The sequence below is a fragment of the Anarrhichthys ocellatus genome, unplaced genomic scaffold (genome assembly GCF_004355925.1).
Source record: "Anarrhichthys ocellatus isolate YVR2014 unplaced genomic scaffold, GSC_Weel_1.0 scaffold3, whole genome shotgun sequence".
NCBI lineage: Eukaryota > Metazoa > Chordata > Actinopteri > Perciformes > Anarhichadidae > Anarrhichthys > Anarrhichthys ocellatus.
In genome coordinates, this window is record NW_022280033.1 from 7,410,879 (window position 1) to 7,423,250 (window position 12,372).

The 12,372-nt window shown below is 41.4% G+C and overlaps 2 protein-coding genes across 2 annotated transcripts; one reads left to right on the top strand and one right to left on the bottom strand.

Moving 5' to 3' along the window:
* The first annotated feature begins 319 nt into the window (after window positions 1-319).
* smndc1 (survival motor neuron domain containing 1) lies at window positions 320-3,901 on the top strand. The gene is made up of 6 exons (XM_031839935.1): window positions 320-452; window positions 814-933; window positions 1,884-2,026; window positions 2,389-2,544; window positions 2,865-3,018; window positions 3,291-3,901. Exons 2-6 carry the CDS (start codon window positions 814-816, stop codon window positions 3,426-3,428), a joined length of 711 nt encoding a protein of 236 aa, XP_031695795.1. The 5' UTR covers window positions 320-452; the 3' UTR covers window positions 3,429-3,901.
* Window positions 3,902-4,179: 278 nt separating this feature from the next.
* Window positions 4,180-11,091, bottom strand: LOC116378111 (max-interacting protein 1-like). The gene is made up of 6 exons (XM_031839930.1): window positions 10,856-11,091; window positions 9,687-9,789; window positions 9,408-9,437; window positions 7,937-8,051; window positions 6,276-6,447; window positions 4,180-6,150 (listed from the first exon to the last, which is right to left on the bottom strand). Exons 1-6 carry the CDS (start codon window positions 11,082-11,084, stop codon window positions 5,987-5,989), a joined length of 813 nt encoding a protein of 270 aa, XP_031695790.1. The 5' UTR covers window positions 11,085-11,091; the 3' UTR covers window positions 4,180-5,986.
* Between the last annotated feature and the right edge of the window lie 1,281 nt (window positions 11,092-12,372).

Consider the following 12,372-nt stretch of genomic DNA (forward strand, 5'->3'; position numbering starts at 1 on the left):
AAGTATTGTATGATTTGTTTTGGCACAGCTTCACTACAACATACTTTGTTTTAAAAGAGAAGCAGAAGGATTTACCTAGCAGCATGATCTATGGCAGTGGTTCCCAACCTTTTTTCTTGTGATTGTATATTATATATGAATATATATATATTCACATATAATATATATCATGCTTCCATGTTATAGCTTGTACATACCAGTATAGGAAAATGAACAGGAAACTGGAGATACAGTGCACCCATGGTGCCGCTGGGGGCGCTAACGAGCCACTCTGGACTTCATCTGATCTCGCTTGTTATCGCGAGAGCGTCTGTCTTGGACTTCCGATTGGATATTTGTGTACGGGAGGAAGAAACGCGCACTGTTGTTCTTTTCAGCTGTCGGTTTGGCTAATTGTCGACTTGAGATTTGGATGCCTGCTGTGTTTAACGGTCAAGAGCATTTATACTGAGGTAAGATGTACACCGACCCCCTTCAGTTTGTGTGTTGTTGCTAGCATTGACGTTAGTACATCGTACGTAAAATCTCCGTCGACGTAAGAGGCCGAGGGATGATGCTAACCTTAGCGTATGCTAACGTGAATGTTGTGACCAAGCGGTCTATCATGTTTTTCCTTTAATCTTAGATTTTATTAGCCAATGTTTCACTCATTTAGCATGTGATACACTACACAAGCAATCTGTGTGATTATACGATTGCTAATTTACGATTTAATATGTTTAACTTCAGCTTCTCGGACATGCTAATACAGCTAAGTTGACCCATCGTTAGCCAAGTTGACTAGAAAACAGTCTTTTTTTTGTCAACACACAGATGTCGGACGACTTGGTGAAACAGTTGAGCAGCTACAAAGCCCAGCTACAGCAAGTAGAAGTCGCTTTATCTACTGACCAAGAAAATGAAGACCTCCTTAAACTCCAGAAAGACTTACAGGTTTGTGTGAATGTGATGAAGCGTGTTTGTCATTGCTGGATTCGTATAGAAGGATATCTTAGTTTTATAAGTAACTGGTCATCTAATCGTTGCTTTTAACCACTACTGAACCCAGTTTTGAAAATAGATGCTGGTATAAATCTTATTTGATTATGTATAAAAAAGCACCAATGACCAACAGTAAAGTAAGAAACAAACGTCTGTGTAAAAGTCGAGTGTTCTGTAAGAAACAATACAAATAGTGCAAAGACTGAATGGATATAATTCAATTGGCCGAGTATGTACAGTATGCACATGTAGAGATGACATGCAGGATTTATAGAAGATATAAGATTATCCTTTATTAGTCCTACAGCAAGAAATGTGCAACAATAAGAGGCCCACACATTTATAATAAACTGTAAAACTAAAAGAAGACATCATCTGACTAAATGGAGTTCACATTATTGCACATATGAAATATTGATATTGCACATATGAAATATTGATATTGCACATATGACATATTGATATTGCACAGTAGAATACATTTATATTGATCTTGTATAGCATACATATTAAAACAATTTGTCCAATAAAAAATCCTTCAATAATCAAATCCTTAAGACCTCTCTTTGCATCCTTGCAGGATAACGTTCTAGTATTGTGAAATATATTCTTACATTTTAAGAATATAGGTCGTCATTAACGAGCAAATGTGATTTTTAAATATATTTTTCATTTGTATTTAGAGTTTTAAAGTGTTTATGTTAGTATTGACATGGTGTATTATAAGCATTTTCCAATGTATCTGTCTAGAATGCTAACCCTAAATTGTGAGTCGTGTCGTAAGGGCCCCACGGTGCTTTATTTAAGGAAGCGAAAACACTGAAAATAACTCATTTCCACCTCTTACCGAGGGGGAAACTTGCCTACGCTTTCCATGACCGTTTGATTGCATTTTTCTACAGGAAGTCATTGACTTGACGAAAGACCTCCTGACCTCACAGCCCACTGAAAGTTCTTCTAGCACCAACGGCTCAGACCCTGTACCCTCGAAGCATGGCTGGAAAGTGGGAGACAGCTGTATGGCTGTTTGGAATCAGGACGGACAGTGAGTATCACCAGCCTCTTCTGATGAAAATAATATATGCAATTGCATGCCTACTAGCACTACCTATTGAGTTCTTCATTTTGATTTTAAGAAAATGGTTTAATGGATGATGTTCTGTCCACCCATTGTGTTTGTTCATCTTCGGTTATTAAGACAAGCCGCTGTATGTTTGACTTTAGGGGTCGCAAATGTGAGAAATGCATATACCTGTGGTAAATTGTAACGGAAAGAATATCCAATAGTTGTATAATGCACAGATTCATTCATCATTAGTATTATATATTGGTTGAAACATTGCTTGTTACGTAGAGCTTGAGTATTTGGCTCATACTCACCTGCTTACAGACGTGATTCTTTGGCAGGGTGTATGAGGCTGAGATTGAGGAGATAGACCGGGAGAACGGCACTGCAGCCGTTACCTTCGCCGGGTACGGGAACGCTGAAGTGATTCCTCTGCAGAACCTCAAAGCAGTAGAGGAGGGGAAACGCTCCAACGAGGACGGGAAGCCCAAATCAAGGTATGAACAAAAAACAACTTGTGTGTCTCACTCACACTTAATGTGCGTACACATAAACCGTTGCACACGCCAAGTAATGAGACCGAGTGTGAACTCTTTTAGCATAGAGTTCCTCAACGGAAACAGTTTAGTTTATACAGGACTATAGTTACATATATTTTGTTCATGGTTATATGGTGCCAATAATGCAGTTTTCTTCTAAGTTATACTGTATGTTGGACTCACTGTTATTTTTTCATATTTAATATATCATGTTTGTCATTGTATTTGTACATCATACGGTATTTGTATACATTTCTCTTCGTTGTCTGTCTTTCTAGGAAAGAGCAGATAGCCGAGCAGAGAGAGTACAAGAAGAAGAAAGCCCAGAAGAAGGTACAGAGGATGAAGGAGTTGGAGACGGAGAGGGAGGAGCAAAAGTCAAAGTGGCAACAGTTCAACAACAAAGCCTACTCGAAGAACAAGAAAGGACAGGTACTTTTTTTTTTTAATTTTATTTTATTTTTTTTTTATTGTTTTCATCGATGCCTGAATTTATTAGAGAGTGATGGATAACCCATGATGCATGGGGCAATTGTGGACAATTGGTATTTACTGTAGATGTCTCTTTGAGACATTTCACCCACTAGCTTATCCTTCCTGTGGAATAAGTGTGTGTTGTATATAGTAAAAGTTATTCAATAATCCATTCTCTGTATGTTTTCAATTAATAATGACTTTTTTTTTGTTTTTGTTTTTCTGTCTAGGTCAAGAGGAGCATATTTGCATCTCCAGAAAGCGTCAATGGAAAGGTGGGAGTGGGAACATGTGGTATTGCAGACAAGCCAATGACTCAGTACCACGACACGTCAAAATACAACGTCAGACATCTAATGCCACAATGACCTGCTCTGCTCTGTGTATAATAACCCACTGTGTACAACCTGTATCGGTGCATTTCCATTGTGTTTCTACAAGATTTATGTTTCCCAAGTAAAGAATGGAATTGCTTGCGTGCGCCATTGTTTGAAATATTGATGTAGTTTTCTTATATATTATGTAGGTACAAAGGCAAAAAAAATCCAAACGGGGGGGTTGGCACACGGTCACCAGGTATCCAAGAAAAAGGCAGCGGTGGTGTTGTAGGAAAGCCGTAGAGTTTGATGTTTGTGTCCAGGTTTCACTGAGGCCAAATACCTGCTAAGAGGAGTCTAAATACACACCTGCAGAATTTAGTTTGTACATTTGAAGTTGGTTTTTAAACACTGACCCATTGTGGGAGGAGTCTGAATGTCAATAACGGTGTTGATTTGAAATGGCTGAATTTACGTTTTAATATGTGTATATAACAGTGAAATAAACATTGTTTTGTTTTCAATTTTTTTTTTAGCTTATTGCTTCCACCTCATTTCAACTGTTTTTACATCATGCGTTCATCCTGTAGGAGGCAGTAAAGACTTCTAGTAGCATTATTAATGAATCTGTGTTACAACCCTCTTTGTCATATAAGTCTCAAGAGTTTATTAGTTCGACATGTTGGACTTTAGTGCAGGAGGCTTCATGAACAGCGTTAGCTACAGACGTGATTCATTTATATGATACACGTCAGTCCAATACAAGACAAAGTGGAAAATTAGATTATTGATGGTAGGTGTTCCCAAAAACAAGACATTACTTATGCTTGGGCGGTAGAGGTTTATTAAGATGCCTGGGACAGTTTTCAGGAACTGTAATGGAGTACCAGCAGGGGACCAGCAGCATGTTTTGCAGAAAAGTCACCTTGGATGGCTGATTAAGCACAAGAGAAAACATTCTGGGGTGTGCTTTGACATACTTCCTTAAAAGTCTTTTTCATAGTGCATTTTATAGATTCCCAAACAGGTTGGGGGTGGTGGGGGGGGTGCACGACCTGTAACGAGGAACTTTGTGCAAGAGTCATATACCCATGTTAAGACACAATTTGGTGGTGATCTCCTTAGGACTTGGACCAGAAAGATGCATTTGAATGGTCCTATTGAAATGTCTTATTTGGTTTCATGGATTCTGACAGGTCAGCAGTGCAATTCTGTGTCCAAGATACATATAATCATTACTGGGGAGTTTCCAAGTGTCAAGGATTTGAACTGCGTTCTTTTTATGCTACAATACATAAACGATACAGTATTAAACATTGAAGTATAAATCAAAATGGGTATTCTGTAGTGTTTATGTTCATGCTACAGACATTTTTAAAGACTTGTCAATCCAAAGCACATCACAACATGATAGCTATATTCAATACACATGCACCATAGCTATTTTTTTTTTTTTAAATCGATTACAATCATTTTTTCCTACTGAATATTAAAATTGATGCCACTACCGGGGCACATGGTAAACTGCAATTTGGTGTTGGACGGACAGAATAGTATGCTGAACTCAGCCAACCTTACAGTTGTGATAAAGTAGACGCTTTAGTGCGGGATAGCTTGTTACTGTCATAATGAAACTGAATCTGCACACACTGTAAAAGACAAAACCTTAAGTAATGCATTTAAACCTTCAGCACTGCAAATGCTTCAGTCGGGGTTAAATTTCATGTCGAGTAATGTGGTAAACTATTTATTTAAAAACTGTGAAGAAATCTAACATTTTTTTTTCTTTCAAGCATGACCAAATACTTAGCTACAGTTAAATTAAATATACCAAAAATAAATACTATAATCATATGCAAAATACAATAGAATAACGAGGGTGGACTGCTCCACCTGTTTGGATACAACTGTGTTTCAGTCGAGAGACGGGGCGCCACATGGATCGCTGATGGGTGAGGGTCTTAAAGCAGAGGGTCTACGAGTGTGATAAACAGTTTGGAATGCAGACATCGTAGCCCTTGCCACTGGCTTGTACACTGTCAAGAAGTGCCATCTGGATTATATTATCCAGAGAAAAAGGGCAATGTTATTACAAGGCAAATGGAGCAAACGTTCACAATGGTGAGCTACTAGCTGGTATTGTTTTGTTTTTTTTAGGGTTTTTGCTGGTTTCAGAGGATGAACTTGACTAAAGGTAGAGTCCCCCCTTCAGTGTTGGACACTGGTGCGTGGGTTCCTCTCTACAGGGTCAGGTTTGAGTGCAGGTATGGTTGATTCAAGCTGGTAATGGGTGAAGGGACATTCAGGTGATTGGTTAAGTCAACTCTGAAAATGAGGAAACTGTACATTGCCAGAGAAGTTAAATTTGAGGCTGTGGTGTAAGATGTTTCAGACTGATGTAGAGGAGCCCCTTGGCTTTTGGAAGGAGACACTTAAGGCTGGTTCTCAGGGGGGGAGGGGGGGAGTAGACATTTTGTTTAGTGGGATTGAGGCTGGTTCTTCTCATGAAGGCAGTTAACCTAAACTGCAAAGGGAGAATGGGAGCTTTCGGCTGGTACTGGTGAGAGCCATAAAGGACTGCAGCTGGAGTAAACATATAGGCTGGTGCTTCAAGCGGAGAAGGCCAGTTTTAGACTGCATGTGGAGTAGCCCTCATCACTGGCGGAGCTCTGCCGGCTGCTGATGTCATCCAGGTCACTTACACCACTGGTGCTTACGCTGTCCATTTCTCCATGGGAGAACGCAGTGCTTTCGACATCAACTTCAATCTCCTCTGCACAAAAAACAAATGAATACAGATTCATTTTACTGAGTCGTGCAAGTCCAAATGTTAGATGTTGTGCTTGCGTTAGTGTATATGGGGGCAAACCCGATGAAGGCTGTGATTGGGACACTGACCTCTGTCAGACTCTGAGTGGTCAGAGTCCATGTGGGAGCCCTGGCTGTCCGTACGGACCCGGTCCCGGTCTCCATGAGTCTGCAGCTGGGATAGCTGCCTCTGCAGGTGCCTCTGTTCCCTCTCCAAGGTCTCCAGCTGGTGCAGACTCCTCCGGTCCACCTCTTCAAGTTTCTACATAAGAGGGAAATGCAAAAGAGTTAATTGTGCTGTTATGTGAAGATTATGGAGAGAATCGGTGTGTGTGCCACATTTGGTGTTTACGTGAGTTGCGTAGCGTTGAATCACACCGTTACGACTGCAGCTCTCTAGATGTTCCTCGTGATTAACGTACTATGTGGCATGAGACGATGGTGAACCTGTCTTGCGCGCAGTGAAGTGATGTTAATGCGTTTGTCGTCAAATGTGACGCCCCCTGTGCGCTCTAATGAAATATTCAACACACAATGACTGCAACTTGCTGGTTGGATTCTCGAGGAATAGCTGGCGTCTCCGTGTGAGGTTAATACCAGTGAAATATGACTGGATGCAAAAGGCAGAGTTGCTTCATGGGTATACAAATGAACATAAATGTCATCGTGCACTGCGTTTGGCAGATACGTTCATTCTTCGCCTTCTTAGCTCTAAATTCATTTGTTCACGCTTGATTTTGGTTAATTTCAAACAACACACACAAGCCGCTTACTTAAGTATGTCTAACAAGCTAACAAATAACCAAAGTCCCGAAGAGACCCTACGGACATCTGTAATCCAATCACTTCACAGCAATCATCACATCTGATCGTGCCGTAAATAAAAACAGTGGCATATTAATAAGTAGCAACATTTACATGCGAGCCAGTTGTTGAGCAAGATTTACAGCTGGTGGAAGAAAAAAGCCTCTGTTGTGGCTCTTCATGCTGCCAGCAGCTGCTCCGCCCTCTTACTCTCACAACCTCTGGTTCCAAAGACACAGCACAGCAGCATTCAGGGGCCACATATCCTGCACTTTAAACAGGCAAGTCCAAAGTCAACAGTTGACATCATACAGTAGGTACTTTATCCATTACCCCCCCCCCCCCCCCCCCCCCCTGTAATAAACTCCCACACACTGTTGCCACAGGATTGCTTTCATATTGCAGCCCTCAATCATCCCTCAAAAGAATCGTATCTGGCTTTAGACTGTAGTCATCAAGGGAGCCAAAGTATAGTCTTGGATGCTTTGAGGCTACTGAGCCACACTCAGTGGCCCATTCAGGCAGGCAGCTTTAACACGAGGACTGATCTGGTGCTCCTAAGATTAATCAAGTCATTTCAAAGTTCAAGTGGATGTCAGGCTAAATAATTGAGCAGCATTTGTAGACGGATCGAGCTGCACTGGGATCACGCTGGATGGAGCGTTAAGTATCACCGCAGCGTGTACCTTAAGAAGAGTTAAGAGACTAAAATACAATGTAGATCTAAAAATAAAATAAAAACCTGGATCAGTCTATTGACTGGTAAGGTTTTTTTAAACCATCACTCAGGATTCACATTCAGACTCTCACAGGGATCAAATGGGTGCAAGATGCCTCCCCTTGTACATCAAATGGGAACAGTATGTAAATACTTTTACGTTATTACTTTTGAGCACACAATTAAGAATTAATCCCATGATGGTGCAATACTACCGGGGCTACCACACCTTGATATGTGCTTTGGCCTTGTTTAGCAGTCCTAGTGTGGTGTGCCGACTGCAGTCTGGTCCCAGAGGGATGAGGGACTTCAACCTCTCCAAACACAGGCGGAGATGTGCTCGTCTGTGGGATGGAGACGTAATCAAGACGGGTCATTTCTCCTCAGAGTAAGCATGCATAGAGTAATGTGCATTATACAACAATTATTCATGACACAATGATGGATTTGCAGACTAATGTATGATTGTCCTCTGCTGCACTGATTGTGATTTAAGTCAGATTATAATATTTCCTCTTTATCCAATTCGATTAGTGTTGTAACAGTTTAAGGCAAACTGCTATTTGATCGGTGCTGATCAATTATAATTCTGATAGGCTAGCATTAATCCATGTGAGATGAGCAATGTAACAGTCCAGATATATTTAGGCACTTGATTTATCTGTTTATCCATTTGGCTAATTAGCCACGCCATCTGACTCTTTTGCAATTACGTATGGATCCGTCTGGCCCCAGATTTGAAAAGCTGCTGAGGTCAGCTTGTGCTGTTTCTGATCCACCGAGGCCTCTGGATGCAGACCAAAATGCAGGAACTGGCAAAGGACACTCACTCTCCTTTCAAATAACGTAGTAAAATGTAGGTCAAGTTGTGATGTCAGCTCTTCTCTCTGCATTGGCCACCATTTTGTGATATAAAATAGCCCCAGTATGAAATAAGCCTTGCTCTTGAAGATGCCATTCTTCCTCATCACTTAGTGCATCTCTCAAACCAGGACTTTCACACACACACGGCTTGCTTTTGAGGATTAACCGGGCATCTCATTTTCGGATAAATGTGTCCTGCTCAGAGCAGTGGCTGCCTTATCCTGTGTCCATAGCATAGCATAGCATAGCATAGCATAGCATAGCAAGCTGCTGCTGAGTCTCTGTCAGGAAGGAGCCCTGTTGTCTGGAAACAGACGTTTCCCATTTGCTGACTGGGGAAATGTCTGCGTGTCATCCAGGAACACTGAGGCTGCATTACACCTCCCTTCTATTTGCCTTGCAAAATTACACACTGCCAACACACACAATAGGTGAGTTTCCAAGTTGTTGAAGAAAAAAACACATTTTCTGAAGTCCTGTGATGATAATAAACTGATTTATAGGCCTGCAGTGCGTCTCATTTTGAAATGGTATGCACCAAGATATGCAAACATGGCAGAGTGGAGAAAGCTTGTGGTTTATCAGCTTGAAGCTCATTTACTGCAGGAGTTAAAAGTCTGCCTCTCCTTCTTCTGTATGACTTTTGCACGTCACTTGTTATGCATATATTACAATAGTTAATTGAAGAAAGATAGCAATGGGAATTTAAGATGACTACCCAGTCACAACATTTCACTGTTTTCATTGTGTTCCTGTTTCCATGTCTCTCAATACCCCTGAGTGTAGTCTGTACTGACTGAACATGCAGATTACCTCTTTAATTTAGTTTTACTCACCTATTCTTTTCCAGTTCATTGTGTGCTGACCTGTTGAAATCATAAATATACAAACAAGACTGTTATATAAGCCTTAATGATGCAAAATACAACATATTCTACAATCTATATGTACAAACAAATCCAATTGTTGTGAAAACTAATGATGCCGTAATCGTGCTGATAATACGATGCTAATAAGGATTTCACTATTGTTTATCAGGAAGTATTTAAAATGTACATTCACAGCTATTATATTTAGCCTCATTTGAAGACCCTTTGTAATCGACATTAACCTACCTATTGTGAATATTGTCCAATTTCCTGTTCTTGAATTTACGCTGTTTCTGTTGGTGTGCAGTCTGGGTTGCAGGGTACGTTGAAGCATAACCATGCTCACATTCTGGTAATGAAAAAGATCAAGAGGATTCAAAATACCAGACAGTTTCTACCAACATGCTGCAAGCGAAAGGCTTCACGAGGGCTTAGATTTGCATGATGGATGTGACCTTATTTGACCTGAATTTAAATGTGTGGCCAGTGGCAACACATCCCTGGAATTCAACTACAACAAATACATTTCAGTGTAATCGAGAGACAAGCCTTCTTATAAAATGCTGATATTAATACATGCAGGCGTTACGTTTTTCTACTGTTCTTCGTGTGGCCCAAAAACTCCTACAGTTCCCATGAGCACTCCTTCCCAGTAACATGCGACGTCAGGCGTGAACCCGCGTGTGATTGACTGTCTCCCGTGACTCTTGCTCTGGGAACATGTGTGCCGACCAATGGGAACTTTACAATTTGTTCCATGTGGAAACCATGTGAACATCACATACAAGGAAGCAGCAGCTGCTTCTGCAAATGATAGGTGGGCTTTGAATTGAACATGTTTAGAGGAAATAAACTGTAAATCACTGCTCGTGTGCGCACGAGGGTCCTTGAATGTGATGTTTTCTGAGAGAATGCGATATTTAAATTATGCGAGAAAGGGAGCTGCGATCGACTGAGATATAAATAGGAAATAGGGAGTCTCAAACATCATAAATATCTAGGCAACATGAAATAACCTACATCTGCACATAATGCAAGCATATTTTTTTTTATAATAAATTAATCGTGCTTACTCAGCGAAAGGCTTCCATGGTCGGCAAAAAAAAAAACAGTTTTAATGGCAGCAGAAGATAATTTAGCTGAAGGCTATTGCAATGTAATCAGTCTCTGGTTATGCAATTTATTTCTGAATTTAAAAAACAATTTAGACAATTACCCGACCTCCTTTCTATTGGTGATATCGTAGAAGTGTAAAGTCGATTAAAGTACATTTCTTTCCAGTAGCAGGTGAAATATCATTGGCTGCTGTCGGGCCAGCTCATCTGTCCGCTGCGCGTCTTTTGTCGCCTTCGCCTCTATTGTTGTCTGCTCGGCGCATTACGTGTTAATATCCCCTGCTGCCCGTGTTTACTTACTTCCGTTGCTCTTCTCGATATTTTCTATGTAATTTGCGGCGTCGAGCAGCACTTGCACGGTCTTCATGAAAGTGCCGATTTGGTCCATTGCGGAACATTTGGAGTATAAAACGTCGCTGAGAGAATAGTCGGACAATTCTCCGGAATGTTGCTGGTCCATGGACGCATCAGACTCCGACAGAACCTCTTCGGGTTTCAGCTCGCTGTGCTGTCGCATGTACTTTACCATTTTCACTTTTTTGTTTTGGGGGTGGGGGGGGGGGTGGGGGGGCTTTGACAAATAGGCAGCGGTGGAGTCGCTCTCCTTGTCCCGTCTGTGCACTGAGCCGATGACTGAAATGAACTAGGCTCGATGGAATTGCAGTCCTTAGCCTCAGCCACTTGCCCTACTTGGTGGATAATCCCTCCCACTAACGCATGCACATTGCATTCATCGTCAACCTTGACCATAATAAATCCTGCAGTATCAATACTGCAGGAGAGTAACAAATAACACACATAATGCCTGCTTTCATTTGTAACGACAGCTGCTTTATGTCACTTGACATGAAGCAAATAATGATGACCTATAGGAGCTGCCTCGCTTTCACACTCACAGTTTGGTCTGAATGCATGTGAACAGACTTTAAAAACCTGGATATTGGAGACAGGGAAAGGGTTGGGGTCTGTTTTTGGTACATTAAGGTGGTGTGTTCAGGTGTTTTCCCTTTGGTGTGAATGCCACATATTAATATGATTTCAGAGGTAGTTTGAAGTTATTTGTTTAAGATAATCCAATTGTTTTTTCCCTATCGTTTCTTGTCCCCCCTCAGCGTCTCCAGCTGTATTGTATAGTTCTCCAGATCTAAAGCAATCTAAACTTACACAGAGATAAGAAATGAATAAACCAGTGAGATTATGGTTAATGTCAGGATGATCAGAGCCCATCTGCTGGGGCTGCCTCCGTTCAACAGCATTTACCTGATAGGGAAAGTAAGCTTACTTTCCTGATCTTTATAGTTTTCTAAGATAACATTGAAAAAAATGTACGTCTAGCTTGATTTTCCACTTCTGTTGTACCTTTTGACTGATTAAGAAGTCATTTTCTTCCCCGCACCATGAGGGACGGATGAGGACAGAGGGGAAAGGGCCTGTCTTTACGAGGCTAGCCATGCGTGCAGGGCTGTGCTGTGGCTCTGAGACAATGGGTGCAGATGGCTGGCCCGCTGCAGATGTGGCCAGGCCTGTAACGGACGCCTGTGAGGGAGAGCACACCCTCCCATGGAGTCTATTTCAGCTGCCTGGCAAGGCCTGACACACACAGACGGTCCTGATCTCAACACTGAAACAGAGACGCACTCTTTCTTGGCAAAACAACAGGATGAATTTGTGGAAAGATGCAATGGTCTTATAAAATCCCAACAATTACAGGCCTGTTTATGGAATACTTTCTCTGCTAATATGCTCCCCCCCCCCCCCCCCCTCTCATTTGATTAAGGCTATTGTTACCCTAGCTTCTTCATAACCCCAATGCAAAT

Coding starts and splice junctions, on each gene's coding strand:
- smndc1 (XM_031839935.1), top strand. CDS start 814: ATGTCGGACGACTTGGTGAAACAGTTGAGCAGCTACAAAGCCCAGCTA. Junction 934..1,883: donor AACTCCAGAAAGACTTACAG/GTTTGTGTGAAT, acceptor ATTTTTCTACAG/GAAGTCATTGACTTGACGAA. Junction 3,019..3,290: donor CGAAGAACAAGAAAGGACAG/GTACTTTTTTTT, acceptor TTTTCTGTCTAG/GTCAAGAGGAGCATATTTGC.
- LOC116378111 (XM_031839930.1), bottom strand. CDS start 11,084: ATGGTAAAGTACATGCGACAGCACAGCGAGCTGAAACCCGAAGAGGTT. Junction 9,790..10,855: donor TATCGAGAAGAGCAACGGAA/GTAAGTAAACAC, acceptor TTTCATTACCAG/AATGTGAGCATGGTTATGCT. Junction 9,438..9,686: donor TTGGACAATATTCACAATAG/GTAGGTTAATGT, acceptor TGATTTCAACAG/GTCAGCACACAATGAACTGG.